The 18,516-nt window shown below is 38.8% G+C and overlaps 1 protein-coding gene across 4 annotated transcripts in view; it reads right to left on the bottom strand.

Moving 5' to 3' along the window:
* The window catches only part of LG07H9orf85 (linkage group 07 C9orf85 homolog), a 37,266-nt gene extending 18,848 nt beyond the window's left edge, over positions 1-18,418 (bottom strand). For 2 of the 4 annotated variants that reach the window (XR_007245117.1, XM_048504103.1), the window contains exon 1: positions 18,027-18,418. Coding sequence is in view for 3 of the 4 variants with exons in the window: in XM_048504103.1 (XP_048360060.1) it covers positions 18,027-18,128 (102 nt within the window). In the remaining variant the exon portion in view is untranslated. Of the gene's footprint in view, positions 1-9,702; positions 9,775-17,950 lie in introns of all 4 variants that reach the window. The other 2 variants (XM_048504105.1, XM_048504104.1) reach the window with 2 other exon arrangements.
* Between the last annotated feature and the right edge of the window lie 98 nt (positions 18,419-18,516).

An 18,516-nucleotide genomic window follows, 5' to 3' on the forward strand; every position in this document is an offset into this window, starting at 1 on the left:
TCTTTGCATTACATTTTGACTGTTGCAAGCTGCTTTGGGAACAAATTCTTGTTGAGAAGCAGAAAAAAAGTATAAGACAAAAACATACGCCAAGTGTAGCAGTGCAAATTTTAGTCTTTAGATACTGAGTTCCCTTTTGGCCTGTATTAAATTATTCATGGTTATCGAAGTCTCTTGGGTCTGTCTCTTTGTTGTTCACATAGTCATTTATTTGGTCCCTCTGCTAAAAAGAGCTTCCCTAAATCTTAGCAAATAAATACAGAAGGACATTAACAAGACTGTTTTAGGTGTTCAGATGGTTGGTGGCAGGATAGACTGGGAAATTCACAGAGTATCAACAGTAGTGTTAGACAGAAGAGTATTATCATATCCAACTAAGTCACTGCAATTAGAATTCTTCAAAAGTACGCTAAGCAGAGACAGGTTGAGACTATATCTAAACACAAGACTTTGTTTAGCATCACCAGCCAAAGTGTGCTGGTAAGAACTAAGAAATGAAAGGAGGGCAGGGCACACAAACACAAGAATATGACAAAAACAAAACCATAAAAATGCAATTCAAATTTTTAACACACAAATTAAAAGCATCTTTGAAATTCCTTAATGCTTTTTAAAAAAATCTTCTGCCAATACAACACAGGATTTAAACTTCTTGGAGTAAAGGTTGAATAAAATTATAAGTAAAGTGTGCTCATAAAACTATGGCATATGTTTCAATCAGTAGGCTGGGATGGGCATCCGTTGTTTCACTGGTTTTGTTCCTATTGGGATATCATCTACGAAAGATGAGGCTCATGTTTCTTGAGGTTTAGGTTCTCTCCTCCTGATGCTTTAATATCTACATGAGATGGCTGGCAGAAGTCATTCATAGTTTTGGAGCAAAGGTCATTGATATGCATCTCATTAATCATGGATGTGGATATTCTGAATTGGTGCTTGTAGGCTGTAATGGTCTGCTAATGTCAATAAAGTGAACTCAAACAGTTAGCTCAATCCAGATAATACTGAAATACTATTTATTGGTGCTATTTATGAACTGGGACACAGCTGACTCTGAATGAGGTTGTACGCCCTCCAGAAAGAACAAATATTCAGTTTGTGGTGGGGGTTCAATCCAGATCTACTGTTGGGAGTTTGGATGTCATCTGTACAGCACCTTTAAGTAGATGATTCACCAAGCTGCAGCCCTTCTTCAGAAAGCATGATCTTGTTATTTCCAGGTTAAATGAAATGAACTAAGGAAGATGCTTTGGACCTTTAGTTAGCCCAGGATACAAGATCATGTGGATTATAGATAACATATCTTCAATTGCTACTTGTTCATTTCCAGGCTCCGTTCATTATACTGTTTTTAGATACAGCCTTAAACAGCTTGAACCAAGGTACTACCTGCAACAGTACAGTGCTGCTCAGGTACTATATTGATCACCTCAGGTCCTACTGTGTGTACTCTTGCCTTATTGGTTGCAGGGTCTAGGTTCTTTTCTCCATCTTGCTCTTCCTTTCTCCCTGAAGTGAATATTTTTTCCAAGATCAGGCCAAGACATATTTTTTAAAGTCACAGCTAACTTTTAATGATGGTTTGTTTCTTTCGACCTAAATCAGCTAGAAAAGCCAGAGCAATAAAGAAGAAGGGTTTTTTATGTGGAACAATTCTTTGGACTCATCCTAGAAAATTCTTCAGCTAAGTAAAGTGAATAGTCACAGTGGATGAAATCTGAAAGGGTACAAATCTGAAAGACCGCAGTCCTGAAAGTTTTATATTGTTGAAAATATTTTCCACAGATTCCAGTTACAAGTAAGCTTTATTTATCTTGAAGAATCCACTATTTTAGTATTCTGTACATTAGGACACAAATGCAAAGGAATACTACCCATTCCCTGGTTTGTACCATAAAGGATGTCAGAAGAAACGTGCACAGGGAAGACATTCCTATTAACATCAGAATGGAATTACCAGACACATGACGTAGCTCTTGCTTGCGCTTCCTCACAATCCTGTTCAGTACTTATTAGTATGCACACACACACAAAACAAAAGAGATAAAGGCTTCTGTATTCCTGGAAGCACTCTGGATTCATTAACCATGTTTATAGTTTCAGGAGGTACCAAGCAAATTTCAAGAGACAGACCTGAAAGAATTCAGTGTTGCTAAGCAATTCTTTCTGAAAAAGAAAAAAACCTGCCAAGCTTTCCTCCCAAATACTTTACTATTCCATGAAAGTACTATGACATTCCAACTGGAAAGGGAAATGTTTCTTTCTAACCAATAACAAAGGCATGCTCAATAATGCTTTAATGTACTTAGAATGCAAGAAAGCACACCCAGCAGTGCTTCACATGTAAAGCTGTGATGTGAACATTCTTTTGCAAGGGATACTTCAAAATCATTCATCAACCCATGGCTAGTCAAACAGGAATTTATAAGACTCAAGATGATTATCATTATTTTAATAGCAACAAAACATGGAATACAGTAATTATGAAAAAAGCTTGATGCTCATTTCCTGTTTGACATATACTTCCCACTCCAGTTTTGTTTCTGCAAAAGCCAACGTTGAATAGCATTTGCACATTACTTTGTAATTGGCTAAACCTTCACATAAAATACTATGCGTATCTCCTGAAATCATGCAAACTACAATACACTCTTAAAACTGAAGGAGGGAAGGAGGAGACAAAAGAAGATTAGCCTGCTTTACTCTTTTGTGGCTATACAGGGCAATCCTGGGAAAGAAAAGGCTCTGCAGCCCTGGCAGTGATGTGCTTCTGTTCCCCCAGCTACAAAAGCTGTTGATCCCTATCTCAGTGGTGGTGGAAAGTGACATCAAGTCACAGCCAACTTTTCTAATCTCTTTCAATCTCTTTCAATTTGTTTTGTATTGTTATATATTATCTTTGATATGTTGGAACCTAAGTCAGAGTTTTAACCCTGATCTGAAGAATACTGTGATATGGTGGTTTGTCAGTTTATATTTATTTATGTTAATCATAACAAAAGTTGTAATAAAGTTTTTTCTTACAACAACAACAGTAGTAACAGTAGAGAAAAAACATGTTTGGATCATAGATGTTCCGTACCAGTTGACAACAGGGCAGAGGACAAAGAGCTTGAAAAGATCACGAAATACAAGGACCTACAAATTGAGGTCGAACAATTATGACGCAAAAGAACAACAGTAATCCCACTAGTAGTCGGTGCTCTAGGAGGAATCCCAAGAAACCTTGAAAAGCATCTGAAAAGCCTAAACTTGGACAGAACATCAGTCCACATGCTGCAGAAAGCAGCACTTCTAGGAACTGCACACATTCTATGCAAATACCTCTAATATCCTAGGTCCTTGGGAAGGACTCAATATTCAGAGACAAATTCCAGACACTTGTTCCTAAGGTGCATGTTGTGCTGTGTGATGTACATATTAACAACAACAACAACTAGGGCTAACCGTACTTAGCTTCTGAGATCTGACAAGATTAGCCTGCCCTCAAAGCCTCCCATCACTGAAGGGACGGACAAAAAACTCCCCTCTTTTGCACTGCTGCCTCAAGTCAGCTTCTTACTTTGCAGGTGCAGCTTGAGTTTGCAAACATTCTAATATGCACACATTAAGAGGGCCATCAATGAAAAGGACACAATCAAAATCCAAGTATTGACATAAATGCATTCCCTCATGATCTCCTGTAAAAATCTCAACAGAAACTACAGGAAAGTGGCAGAAGAACAGCAAGTGAAGACTTCTGAAAATAGCAACTACTTCCAGTCTATTTGTACTGCATTTTTTGCCATCAAGTCACAGTTGACTTTTGGTGGTATTTTCAAGCCAAGAGACATTCTGGTTTGCCACTGCCTGCCTGCACATCATACCCCTGGTATTCCTTGTAGAATACTAGCCAAGGATGACCCTGCTTACCTTCTGAGGTCTGACTAGTCAGGTCAGGGGAATACACCATTAGGGATCACATACAGAATGCGAAACAGGGGAACTTATGATTTAAAAATTACCACAGTAAAAAACAAGGCCTATTATTTTTGTTAGTCCATCACAGAAAAATAAAGCCTTTAGTGACACTGAGCGCTGGCAAGGAAACAATGACAAAAACCTGTCACCTCTTCACACCACTGGGGAAAGCTGTAGTTAATACTTACAGACAACAATGTGCAAAGGTATAGTAGCTGAATACTACCGTGTTTCCCCGAAAATAAGACAGTGTCTTATATTAATTTTTGCTCCCAAAGATGCGCTATGTCTTATTTTCAGGGGATATCTTATTTTTCTGTGTTCTGTTCGTTGGGCATGCTTCCAAACAAAAACTTTGCTAGGTCTTACTTTTGGGGGATGCCTTATATTTCACACTTCAGCAAAACCTCTACTATGTCTTATTTTCAGGGGAGGTCTTATATTTGGGGAAACAGGGTACTAGTCTGGGAAGAGAAAGAAGTACTAATACTTAAAACTAATGCCTCTTAACAAAATTAGAATGTCCTCAAAAGTACATGCCACACGAGTTTTGCCAGCTCTGCTGTGCATGGCTACGAACAGACAGAACATGATAAATGAGAAATGTGTTTTCTACTAGGAATAAGGAGATGAGTCATAAGGTAGGATGCTTGGGGCAGAACAAGATAAGACCGCTGGATGACTAGGCTGAAGGGCAAGGCTTGTATCAGATTGTACATACTGAGCATGCTTAATAGACTAATGCATATTAACTTCTCCTCCTGCTCTAACGACTAACTGTATTATAATGAACATACATGAAGAGTAAGGGAGGAAGCCACATATTAAGGAGGAACATGAAAAAAGGCGGACCAGAAAGTTGTGACTCTAAGTACCCTTAGCCAACAGGGGAACAGAGAAAATGTGGCGAATTTAGGAGAAGGAAATAAACATGCTGTGGATATACTGTTTCAGCAGAGTCTGCCCATGTGGGGACGGCTCCCCTTTCTTTGCAAATAAAGCCACTTAAAACTCTCTTCTGTTGGCTTGATATTTGGTAAAGAAATATTGGCACCACAAGAGGACACTGGATAAAATTTAACTAAGGACCAGAGAAAGACTGTGATTCACTACACTAAGGTTAGATTTTTAGAATTTATTCATAATTTGAAAAATACAAGCTACATTTGTGACATGAAATTTAATTATCCAAGGCTTACACACACAGCATTACTAGTTAAAGTCTGTGCTTCTAATGAGCCACCTTTTATGAAGACCTTAACCATGCATATTTTAAAAAATCTCTGAACTCTGTCATCTGCCTTCTGGAATTCGAACATGTCAGTTTCTAAGCAACCATCGCAACACATTATTTTCCCTGGCTGAACATAATCCAAGGCAAACCTTAACTTCATGTATAATGTTCTTTTATGACCAAATATTTGCAAATGCATTCAGTTGAAGCAACTCTAAAAATGTAGGGGCAGGACTGTGTGTACTGCACAATTTTAAAACAATTAGAATTCTGAATGTAAGCAATAAGAATTATTTACTAAGCAAAGCTAAACTCTGCTACCTGCATATATTATGCAGCTTTGAATATACTCCTCTGTTGGCTTAATTTACAATTTTCACTATTCTGCATAATTTGTTCTGGTTTTGCCAGTCATATAGAGGAGCAAAAAATTGCACAAGGCTCTGGCATCTTGCCCTAGGCACTGAAAATCTATTACAGACACTTCTCCTTCAAAGAAGGCAGCAGATATTGACTGTACATTTAGTAGCCTTTCCTTGTAATCCAAAGAGCTAAAAATTCACTTTAAAAAAAGAAAGCAAAAAATGGAGATTCTGAAAAAGCAGAATACCAGTTTCTGCATTTTTCTCCATTTCAACAGACTCATACAAAACTCATACAAAGCCTTACTTAATGAGTCATTAACAGTGCAACGCTAAACAGAATTATATCCTAATTCTTCTGAAGCCAGTGAGACTAGAAGGGTTAACTTTGTTTAAAATTGCACTGTAAATAAACTTGAAGCAACAGCCTGTCCACCACCTACGGGAATCTCCTGCTTTAGTGTCCCATAAAGCCTAATGCTACCTCTGAAAGCTTTAAATGCTCCTAACGATCCCTGGTGCACACAGTATAAACAGAATACCAAATTTCTGGACACTGATTTCCAGCTACAATGTGAAACTATGGTTTGGTTTCAATTTGGTCCTTTCAGCACAGCAAAAACAAACGTCCTACAGACATTTTAAAAAGATCTGTTTTGGCTTTTTGTGTTCCCACAGCGGAGAACACAAAGCGTTGCTAGCCAAAACAGTTCTTTTTTCATGCCTGGTGGCCAATTTCAGGGTTGCACCCATAATTTTGTATGCTGCTGTAGAGATTCTCCTGCCTCCACCATTTGGTGAAGATTTTCCATGGAGGTTTCCTCTGCTTGCAGCTCATCTGTACAAGATTTCTAGGTAAAAAGTAAATGAATAAAGTTTGTTTTGCCTAGCAATCCTGCACATGTGTTCGTTTTTCCTTTTTTGTTTTGAGCGGTATATCTGCAAAGCAACAACACAAATGTGTGCTGTTTCTCTAATCATAACATTGTAGCTTCACAGACATATCCCCTAAAACAAAACAAAAAAGGAAAAATGATACATGTGCAGAATTGCTAGACAAAGCACTTTATTTTTTTAATTTTTTATTGTATCATTTGAATTTTACAGTTTATAGTAATTTCCTTCTTCATACATTTTCAAACAATACTTTCCCCCCCTTTTCTCCCTCCCCCCATTACTACTTCTTCATAGTTTTGTCACACAAACAGCAGTAAGTTCATTCTCTGTAGCCTCTTCTCCCATATTTCTTCATTGACTCGAGCTTCTTTCATCCAGTCCACGTATATTATCCATATCTTCAAAATTTCATTCTGTTTATCTTGCCACGTCTTATTTTGGTTAGTATATCGAAAATATCAAGTGTCACTTGTTCCCAGATATATTCTAACCATTTCTGAAATGTCAATTTTTTCTTTTCTTTCCAGCCCAAGGCTATTGTTGCATGGGCTGCTTTAATCATTATTTTATACATATAACTATATTGTTTATCCACCCTTCTGTCTTCCATTACACCCATGAACATTAAGTCATTATTTAAATCAATATTTATCTTCACCAGTTTCTTGTTATATATTAATACATTCGTCCAATTTTTTTTCACTTCTGCACATTCTATCTACATATGGCTATAATATGCCTCTTGGTCTCCACAGTGCCAGCATTTAGAACTAAGTCCTTTTATCATATATGCTAGTTGTTTTGGTGTTCTATACCATTTTAATATCACTTTTCTTTCTAACTCCATATATTTCTCAATCTTTATATTTTTCCAACTGTCTATTAATTTTTCAGTATTACCAATGTCTAGAAATCCTTCCTTCTCCCATTTTTGTTTTAATGTTCTTATCATGAATTCCTTATCATCTACCATATGTTTGTATATATGCCCTAAAATTTTCCCTCTGTGTTTTCCATATAGTTCCAGACATTTTGACATTATACATTCTCCTTTTATCCGTGAAACCTTTATCCTTTCCCAAATGCCTCTCAAAACCAAACAGTTCTTGTTTCCTCCTATCTCTATAAAATTTTGTAATGCCATAATATCTCCTCCTTCCCTAATCAAATTTGCCACTTTTTGAATTCCTTTTCTTTTCAATATTTTTATCACTTTTTTCCCTTCTTTGCCAGCTACACTTCCCAAAGGTGCCACATCCAGGGTACCCGGCATCCATTTACCTCTCCATTTTTCCCATATATCTAGCTGCTAGCAAGACCTTTCTTGGTTCTATTGCTTTTTGATTTCCTTTCTTCAACTCTTTATTGAACATACCAAGTAAGCCAACTCCTTCATTTATTTCATTTTCAGCATTATACACTTTTTATACATTTTTAATGCTTTGATTTTTCCTGTGATCAATAAGGTCTTCTTATCCCATTCTTTTATTTGTTTTAATTTTTTTCCACCTTGCTTCATAATTATATTTAAACATCTTCTCTTTTCTATGTGTTATTATAATACCCAAATATTTAATCTTCTTTTTTACTAATCCTCTCTCTAATTGTCTTTTTTCCACATTAACCGCCATTATTTCTGTTTTCTCCATGTTGACTTTTAATCCTGAGTATTTCTGAAAGTCTTCTAGAATTATTTTTATTTCATTGTATCAGCCGGATTCACCGTTATTACTAAAATAATATCTGCAAATAAGTTTAACCTTATTTCTTCTTGATTCACTTTATAACCTTTTATTCTTCCATTATTATTTATCCTTTCTGCCAAAAATTCCATTGCCAATATAAACAGATGTGGTGATAATGGACATCCTTGCTTCACTCCCCTTTCAATATTTATGATTCCTGTCCACCCGTCGTTAATTCTTATTTTTGCCCTTCTTCCTTTGTAAATCTCTCGTATAATGTTTATAAGTTGTTTTCCAAACCCAAAATTTTCTAGAGTTTGAAATAAATAATTATGACTAACTGTATCAAACGCTTTGTACATATCTAACTTTATCATTGCATATTTTTCGTTTTTGCCATAATGCTATTACCGTTGTGAGGGAGTGATTTCCATTTTATACTCCCAGCATACTAAATGTTAGGATTCATACCCATCAGCCCCTCCCAGCATGGCCAATTGGCCATGCTGGGAGGGGCTGATGGGAATTGTAGTCCATAACATCTGGAGTGCCAAAGGTTCGCCACCACTGTTCTATTACATTTAATACATTCCTTAACGGGTGACAAATATCTCTACCTCTAATAAAGCCATATTGCTCTTGTCCAATTAACTTCGGAAGGATGTTTTTTAATCTATTTGCAAATACTTTCGCAAAAATCTTATAATCTTAGTTTAATAAACTTATTGGCCTATATGATTCTACCTGCTCTGGATTCCGTCCTGGTTTTTCAATTGTTATTATTTCCATTTCCCTCCATGTCTCTGGAACCCTCTGCCCTCTTAAAATATGGTTAATAACACCTGCATCTCTGGAATTAATACTTCTGACATTTCTTTATAATACTCAGCATTAAACCCATCTAATCCTGGGGATTTATTGTTTTTCAAATCTTTAATAACATTTGCGATTTCCTCTTGTGCAATAGCTTCTTGCATTTGATCTCTCTCTTCCTGTGTTAAAACCTTCTTTGGTTTCTCATCATATTTTTCATTCTGGACTTGACTAAATAATTCTTTATAAAATTTCAAATTTCTTCCTTATTGCTTTATTTTCTGTTATATATTGATTACTACCATCTTTTATCCCTTTTATTCTCTGTTTCTCCTTCCTCTTTTTCAAATCTAGTTTTTACACGGAAATTGCGTGTGACTGAGTTGCAAACAAAGGAAACCTCTATGGGGTACCTTCACGGAGAATCTGCCACAGCACACAAAATGGCGGGTGTGAACGACAAAAAATGAAAGTAGGAGATTTGGGCAGGAGAAATAAAGCATTTCCTGCTTCCTTTTGTTTGCTCAGCAGGCAGGAAATGTCTTCAGCCTGGGTTGGGGAAAAAGATTGCTAGTTTAGTCATTTTTGAAAAACCCAGGCTGAGAAAAATAAAACATTCTGAAGACGCTTTGGGAGAAAGAGCTGTATGAACTTCTTCCCCAAAACATTGTTTAAAACATCTTCAAGATATTTTATTTCTGCTATGCAGAAATGACCTTTCATCAATCTATAACATCAGGATTCAACTCACAATCATTCAAAAGTTCATTTTATTGCCTTTGTTGCTTTCTCCACAGAGGCCTGGTTGGTATCTGGACTCACGCTGTAACAAAGGAAACAGGAAATAAGGGAAAATGAAACTACAATGTGGCCTGATGGTGGATCTCAGAAGCTAAGCAGGGTCATCCCTGACTAGTATTTGGATGGGAGACCACCAAAAAATACCAGGGTCATTATGAAGGAAGGCAATGGCTAATCACCTCTTTTGCCTTGAAAATCCTACAAGGTTTCCGTAAGTGACCTGAAACTTGATGGCAACAACTACACATCTGTGGTTGTACTTCAGTCAAAAGCATAATTTAGATTACTGCTCACAGTGGACCATTACATGGTTTGATCTATCTTAATCAGCCATAGCTAGTGGAACAGCCAGTATTTGGATAATCATACTAGTAACGTTTCCCACCCTGGGTTCTGTCAGGTAACTCTCTGCCCCAGCTTGTGTAACATGCAAGCAAGACAGGTAAACAAGGTATAACACCACTCAGAGGCTACAGGGGTTTTGTTTTGTTCCAGGAAATTCCAACATTCCTTGTGGATATCCTTCACTGTCCCCCAATTCTGGTGGCCCTCCCCTTTGATCACCATCTTCTGGAAACTCACCCATCTCACCAGTTTAACATCAGGAAAGTCATTAAACATGGACATGACAAGGTTCATGAATATGAATGAAAGCAATCTCTTTAGCCCTTATAGAACACAAAGCTTTATTTAATTATAAGCATCTCTATTAGGTATACAAGGTACAGAAATGAGAGTTCAGATTCCAAAAGAATGAAATACAACCAGAGAAACATTCCTAACCTAACTTGGAATGCTAGTTACCTGGCACTTGTCCTCCCCATCTCAACTGGGCTGGAATAAATTGGTGCATGCTCTCTGGATCTCACTCACAGATGTGTGCTCACATATGAAGGGAGAACAACTCCTTTTCTAGCCCCCCTACCATGCATCAAAGGTCCTGGCCAATCTGGGTTCTGAAACTCAGACTGCTGGAACCTTCAAAAAAGAAGCAGCTAATGGTCAGCTGCTACTCACATGAGAAGGACTGGTTTATTTTCTGAAAGATACAAAAACACTGATCCAAGAAAAATGGGATTTTTTCAACATGGCTGTTTCTACCTACACTGTAAATCCTTTCTAAAATGAAATAGTTGCTACAACAGTACTAACATAGCTAGTTTAAACAACGTTTTAATTAGATGTCTGAACGAAGCTGGGCAGTCTACTGAGAAAATCACTTTACAACCACTTTTGACTAGCATTTTTTGGCTGATAAGCTCAACTTCAAATGAATGCCCCTTGTACTATGACTACCAAAAGTATGAGCTCATCTTCTAGAAATAAAATATAGGGCTGCGATAGATTGGAAGGGATTTGACAGCACTTAAAGTGAGACAGAAATCTATTAGAGAGCTATCAGAATGAAACAAGATCATCAGAGATGTGTCTAGACAAAAATCAAGCCCAAATCTTAAACATAATATCTTGAGGTTCCCACTGAAACCAAGGGAACTGCTGTAGTTTTAGTACCAAGTTGTAAATGCATTAGTCTGTCAAGGAAGTCATTAAACCTTTTGCAGACTGAGCAGCGTCTAACAGCAAGTACAAGGAATTTTCTCTCATTTAAGAACAAAGAAACTATGAGCATTTTATTTGGATTTTGATTGCTACAATGCTTTCTTTATAAATTTAAATATAGAATAAGTTCGATATTGGCCTGCCTTTACTTGCTGATGATTACCCATACATTTAATTCTGTAATCATGCTACCCAATTTTTACACTTGCTGTAGGGAGTGTGACTCCACCTCCCCTGCTTCTCTCACAATTCCTGAGCTGGCTTTTCCAGTCAGTGTCATTCAGGCAAGTGACCAAACTAGACTGTTGCCTCAAGCCTACAAACGTCTTTCTTTGAAGTCATGCCCTTAAAATGTTTAGCTATAGGTAAATAGAATCATACTATTCTAAATGCAATGACAAACACAGCACTTGAAGTTTATAAAAATACAGGTAATAAACTAAATTTTATGTCCATAAAGCCGTTTACTCATAGAGATGATACTCTACTTTATATCAGCAGATCCCAAGGAGGCTGTGAAAACTGAACAGGAGCCTCGGGGCAGTTTTGGAATGGGTTAACAAGTTGAAACCTAATCTCAACAGAGGTGCTACTTGTAGGGGAAAGGTCTGACCCAGGAAATAGAATATTACTTGTTCTGGATGAGGCTGCACTCCTAAAGGAGAAGGTTTGCAGCTTGGGGGTACCTGAGCAGAAAAGATCTTGCCACTGTGGTACATACCCTAGTAATATACAGATTAGATTACTGCAATGCACTGTATGTAAGGCTGCCCTTGAAGGCTGTCAAAAAGCTGCAGGGGGTACAGAATGCTATGGCCAGAATGTTGACTAGAGTGATTGGAGGGATGCCTTGTACCATCTACGCTGGCTTCCTATTTGTTTCCAAACTCAATTCAAGGTGCTGGTGTTGCCTTTTACAGATCTTTTCTGCTCAGGTACCCCCAAGCTGCAAACCTGCTCCCTTAGAGGGAGTGAAGCCTTGGACCAACATACCTTAAGGACTGTCTTCTTCCATATGAATCTACACATTCCCTCTGGCTATCCTCAAAGGCCCTGCTTCAGCTACCCTCACCTACCTGAGGCTAGACAGGTAATGACCCAAGAAAGGGCTTTCTTAGTCATGGCACCAAAAATGTGGAACTCCCTTCCTAAAGAGCTTTGTCTCTCTCCTTCTATTCATGTTTTCTGCCTGAAGATTAAGACGTTTTGGCTTTGTTCAGCATACCCATTTCCCCTCCAACAGTTGTTGGCTCTGTTCCGTGATGCTGATTATTTATCTGCTTTCACTGAATTATTTTATTATTTTAAATGAAGTTTTCAGTTCAAGCTTTTTTTGTTTTTTATGTGCCCTACCCTGAGGACCCTTATTAGGTAGGATGGCAAAATAAAAAAAGTTTTAAATAAATTAATATCTCTCTATATAAAAAGCAAACCGTCCGTTTGTGAGTCGTGCTCTAACTCTGAAACCACTGGACGGATTGCTTTCAAATTTTCAGTCACCGTGCCTTTCCAATGCAGGCAGGTTTTTGGATATTCACATTGCTGAAATTCAATACCCAAGCCAGGTAAAAGGTCTTTTTCCTGGCGCACCAGGCCATGAAGCTGGCTCTGTTTAACTGTCACCCTTAGAATGTTCGTGCAGCATGTCTGTGGCCTGAGGGGTTGGTATGCCCTTACAATGTTTGCGCAGATGGCCAGAGATGAGCAGTGAAAACAGTAAACAGGTAATACTGGTAGGTAATATGAGTGGAAGTGAAACACATACACACTTTACTGTGTGAGACATCAGGTGGGGTTCCCCCCCCCTCACACGCAGGTAACTTTCACTCTCTGTGCCTCACCCACTGCTACCACACAACACACATACTCTCTTACACATCCAGCTCATCCTCACACCTCACTCTGCCCTCCCTCACATCCAACCATCACTTACCCACTTCCTCACCCATATTCGCCACAGCTCTCTTTTACTAAAAGTGAGCTGGAGTTTGCCTTTTTCTTCTAAGAAAATCCATGGGGTGGGGGCGAACCAACACTACTGGCTCCGCTTCTTTTGCACGTGGCCCTTTACGAACCCAGGGAGTTGGCCTCGATCTGAGCGCCTCACCACCCTGCCTCTGCTGCCTGACTGGGATAGCCTGCTTGCCCCAGTTCTGCCTTACCCAAGCCAGGACTGTGCGTGTCAACCAGCCTCATGGACAGCGGGATTTGCACTCTGGACAGTTCCGTTGTGGAATGGAAAGGGTTACCTTATACTAAAAAAAAGACACCACCATATAACAATGTGAACTGAACAGGGAAAGAGGGATTCCATTTGACCACCCCAAAAGGCTACGCTGCGGATCATTGGACCTGCATGGACATCTGTGTGGGTTGCGGACTGTGATGAGAAGGACAATTGCCACAGCAACACGTGGCCTGGCCCCATATTTTTATATAAGTGTTCTTGCCAGCAGCAAACAAGGAAAGACACAGACTTTTGGCATATGATTACTATGCTCTGGATTTTTTTTTCCATACTGGCATATGGTAAAAGTAGTTATTCTGTGAATAATTGCATTCAGAATAATTTCAAAAGCTATTTTTGTACATTTTATCAAACATTAATGCTCAACACTGAAAAAAGTCTTTTGAAAAAGGAGTATATAATAAAAATTTGGCAAGATTCATCTGTACACTCCAATATGGACAAGAAACATGATCACACTCCTAATCATGGGTTAAAATGTTGTTCAGAGGAATGCATAAATTATTGCAATTGGTTAAATAAATATTAAATATTTTGTTTATAGTCTTTGTAATATTTTGATACAATATAATAACTTGCATAATTTTGCATGTTTTGCTTTTATGAATGGTTAATAGTTTTCAGTTCAGGAACAGACTTCAGCAGATATCCAAAGAAGCAAATTTCTGTGAGCAGATTTCCAAAGAAGTAAATTTCAGTGCAGAATAACTCTTCACATACTTTCCACAATATGTGTCAAACATATTAACATTATTGTTAGAACCGTGTGAGACTGCAAGAATCTAGGCTGGAACGTTCCATCTCATTAGTGTCCGAGCTCATGGGTGGGAGGTGTTAGCTGGACCTGCTTAACTGGACCTGCTACAGCTGAAGGGAATTTGATCTAACTGGCAAACTCACCTGATTTGTTGAAACATGTGGTTAGCAATAGATCTGATTTGGTAAAGCATTTGCTATGCATTTGATCGATCAACCTGAATTAAGCTAACAAAGATCTTTGAGCACACAGGAAAGATCTATTCCAGTTTTCCCTGTTTCTGCAATACATTTGACTTTGGGACATGTCTTGATTCTGTGTGGGTCATACTGACTGGAAACCTTGCCTTGGACTTTGAAACCCTATTGGACTCAGTCTTGTTGGTTAACATCTGGCTCTTGAATCAATTCTTGAAAATGTGATTAGCTTAAAATTATAGATCTGTATTACTTTTTATTGTTACCTCCCACTGCTCTATAATTATTATTATTATTATTATTATTATTTATTCAATTTGGTATACCACCCCATCCCCAGAGGGCTCTGTTGAATAATAATTGAATTGAATATTCCTGCACAATTTAATTGAATATTCCTACACAATTTCATAATTTATCAATACTTTGTGGTGTTCTTCAATTCAGGAGGCTTTAATCTGAATGCAATACTTTAAGCCTTACTGGCCAAACCTATCAGATTGTTTTCTTGAACTCACCTTGTCAACATTATACCTTGCAAGGCTGATTTTTTAATCTTAGCCATAGGATGACTAGAGGCTTTGTCCCATGGCCTCTTGCTGGCTGGATTGTAAACAGGCTGGTGGCAGTGCCACCCTGGAGTGTCTTGGCTGAACTGCCCCTGAACAGGACCTTAGCAGCGCCAAACTTTTCTACAAAACCGGAAATTGGACAAAGGCTAGGGAATTGTTTCTGCAGATGAACTGAGCTTTCAAGTCACTGCAAAGTGCACATTAGTTTGAGTCACAAGACTTCATGGCCAGAACTTGAGAAAATCTTCCTGCTTGGATAAACAATACTCAGTTCTACACTCCTGATCGCTGTAATTAATTTTTAGAAATTTCAACAGGATTTTAGACCTATATATTAAAAAACTCTCCATCTCACCAAAAGAAAAAAATGTAACTTCATTCACCACCTGCTGGACTATCTTTGTTTTAGAGTGCTCCATTTCGGTCCCAGTGCCTACCTAACAGAACCAAACAGAGCATTCTCAAATAAAGACAATCCAGGGTGTAGTGAATGAAGATACAGTTTTGTTTTTTCCCAGTGAGACAGTGTCGCAGTTTTCAAACAAGTCCAGTAGTTTGTTAAAGCATTCACCTGCAGCTTCAAATGTCTGAGAGGGCCAATACTCCTGATCATCAGCTACAATGGAGGGGGGGGGGTTTATAACGCCCATCTAGCTTCAAATGACAGGGCACTTGAAGCACAGCCTCTGAATATGATGCATTGGTTGGATAGGTTCATATGGGAGTAGTCTGTCCTAAAGGTAGACTGACCTCAAGCCATATATGGCTGTAAAGGTCAATAGCAGCAATCGCACCCAGAAGCAAACTGCGGTTAGTGAAGGTGAAATATGACTGGAGAGATACAGTTCCTTCTACTAGATACAATTCTGGCTATTCTGCACCAATTGTAGCTTCTGGTCATTTAAAATGTACATTTTAAAGCATGGGGGACAAGACAGAACCTTTTGGGATTCCACAGGCCTGGGATCCAAGCAGCGGTTCTCCAACACCATTGTCCCAAGTAGGCCCAAAACACTTAAGAATAGGGCCTCCCAATCCTAGCCCCAAAAGGCAATCCGAAAGGGTACTATGCCTAATAGTATCAAAAACCACTGAAAGGTCCAGAAAAACCAACGGATCATACTCCCTCCCCCATCCCCTCTCCAATCCATCTCCCAAAGCAAATCAGTCACCAGGGTAACCAAGGCAGTTTTAGTGGTTTAGTTTATTGGATTTAGTGCCATAGCCAGGCCTGAAACCAAACTGGAAAAGATCCAAACAATCTATTTCACTACATGATCAATCACCTTGCTGAAGAATGGTACATTTGAGACTAGACTTGAGTTATTCCCTGAGAACACATCATGATTTACTGTTCTGTTGCTAGCAGGCAGTCTGGAAATGACACACTGAATTGACAGGATGGAGCACTACTGTTAAGGACTCCATAGCACAGCTGTTGCTGTTCCTGCTTTGGATATTGTTGTAACTAGCCAATTGTGCTGTAGGCCAAGCAAGAAATACTGTGAAGTTTATGCCGCCCTAAGCTGGTAGAGAAATGTCCTCCTCATGCAAAATATAGAACTAAGTTGCATGTAATTCTTAATCATTTGCTACATTCTCATTTATTTATTACTATTTTAATTCCAACAAATGCATTAATTATAGTTACTTCCAGGCAAAAGAATATCAGAATGAACAGCCACTTTTAATTATTCAGCTGGCACTAAACATAATCTCCAAAGTATTTCAGATTTACAATCAAGGTGTATCAACAGGCAAAGCTTCATTCTATTTGTAAATGTAAACAGAATTATGTAACTTTTTCAAACAACTTGCTAAGAGATCTGGATTTTATTCCAAGGTCTATCATGACTCACCATGTAGTCAAAGATGATTCAGTAATGAATCATTAAAATTGCCAGTTCTCAATCTACAAAACAAAGATAATATTTATATAGTTTCCTGGTATATGCTGTTGATTTACTAGTGGGAGTTAACATGGATAAAACAAAGGTTACATGCCCTCCCGATAGACTGGTGGTTTGTTGGGTTCTAGTAACATGGATAAACAACCACCAGAGATTCCCTTTTGAAAGATTCAACTCCCTTTTGAAAGATTCAACAGCTGCTGAAGGTGAAGAAGGTTACCTCCTCAGGGGAGTTCAAAAGTTTAAGACCTGCTGGTAGAACATGGGGACATGTGTATTCCTCCTACACACAGGTGTTCTACCAAGCTGCTTCAATTTTTGAGGTTGGAAAATAACGTTTTTGTTTCAATTTACAGATATTTATTTTTTAAACAAAATTTAAACACCCAATGAAAACAAGCTATTAAGAATTGATGTTCCTTGGATCATACCTAAATTCATTTGCTTCTGCATCCTAAACTGGCTAATATGTAATAATAGTAATAATAATAATAGAAACAGCAGTATCTATTTAAAACTGCATTAGGAATATAACAGAGAAAAGTGGAGCTTTATTAGTAATACTAGTTCTTTAACTGTACCTAAAAACAAGTGGTAAATTTGCTAACTATGATGATATTTCATGCAAGGAAATCATGAGCCCTCCCTTTCCCTATGAAGCATTTTCTGCGTTTTCAGTTGTTGCTTTTGTTTTTCTTTTCAAACGAAACTTAATAAAATTTATTTTTTTTAAATTGTCCTCAGAAGACGCTGTTTTCCACGCTTCCTCGCCTGGCAACCGTAATTAAGTCACTGGTAGCACGTTCGAGACGACTAAAAGTACACTGGACTATCCTAGTTATTGAGACTTCATTCGTCCCGTTTTCATTTACACGCTCCCAATTCCTCCAGCACAGGAATAAACGAAAGCGCACAGTTAGCCTTCAAGTAGCTGGTTCAGGTCCGCTCACTTACCCGTCGGAGTCGGACCCACAACTCTCCTGTCAGGAGGAGAGAGAAAATAACCCTACACCCTACCCACGTGACACACCTTGCGCAGGGCACTAGTATCATGCTTATCGTTCCTGAAGACCTCCGAATTCTGGTGCCGCTGGGACCGCGTGCGAACCACGTTCCCCCTTTCAGAACTCATTCTCCGGATATACACAAGGACATAACCCGGAAGTAAACCCTGGGAGCCACGCCTCTTCGCTCTCCGGTCATCAGATTGGCTGAGGCGCCTCAGGGAAATCCGAGCTTTCTTTTTGCCCCGCTGACCAACGAGACGGCTAGGATTGATCTGGCTGCTGACGGTCCCGCCTCCTTGCCAAAACTATTGGCGGCTGCGGTGAGCGAAGGGTGTCACTCCATTGGTGGGTTTCTCAAGAGCAGCCGGTCAGGGAGGCAGAAGCTCCGCCTCTTCGTCTGCGTTCTGTCGCCCAGGCTTTCTCTTCCCCGAATCCAGTTACTCGGGAGCGGTTGCACAGGCGGCTGTGCTGCCGGAGAGGGAGGCCGCGGTCACCCAAATTCGCCTTTGTGGT

Source organism: Sphaerodactylus townsendi, linkage group LG07 (genome assembly GCF_021028975.2).
Source record: "Sphaerodactylus townsendi isolate TG3544 linkage group LG07, MPM_Stown_v2.3, whole genome shotgun sequence".
NCBI classification, from domain to species: domain Eukaryota; kingdom Metazoa; phylum Chordata; class Lepidosauria; order Squamata; family Sphaerodactylidae; genus Sphaerodactylus; species Sphaerodactylus townsendi.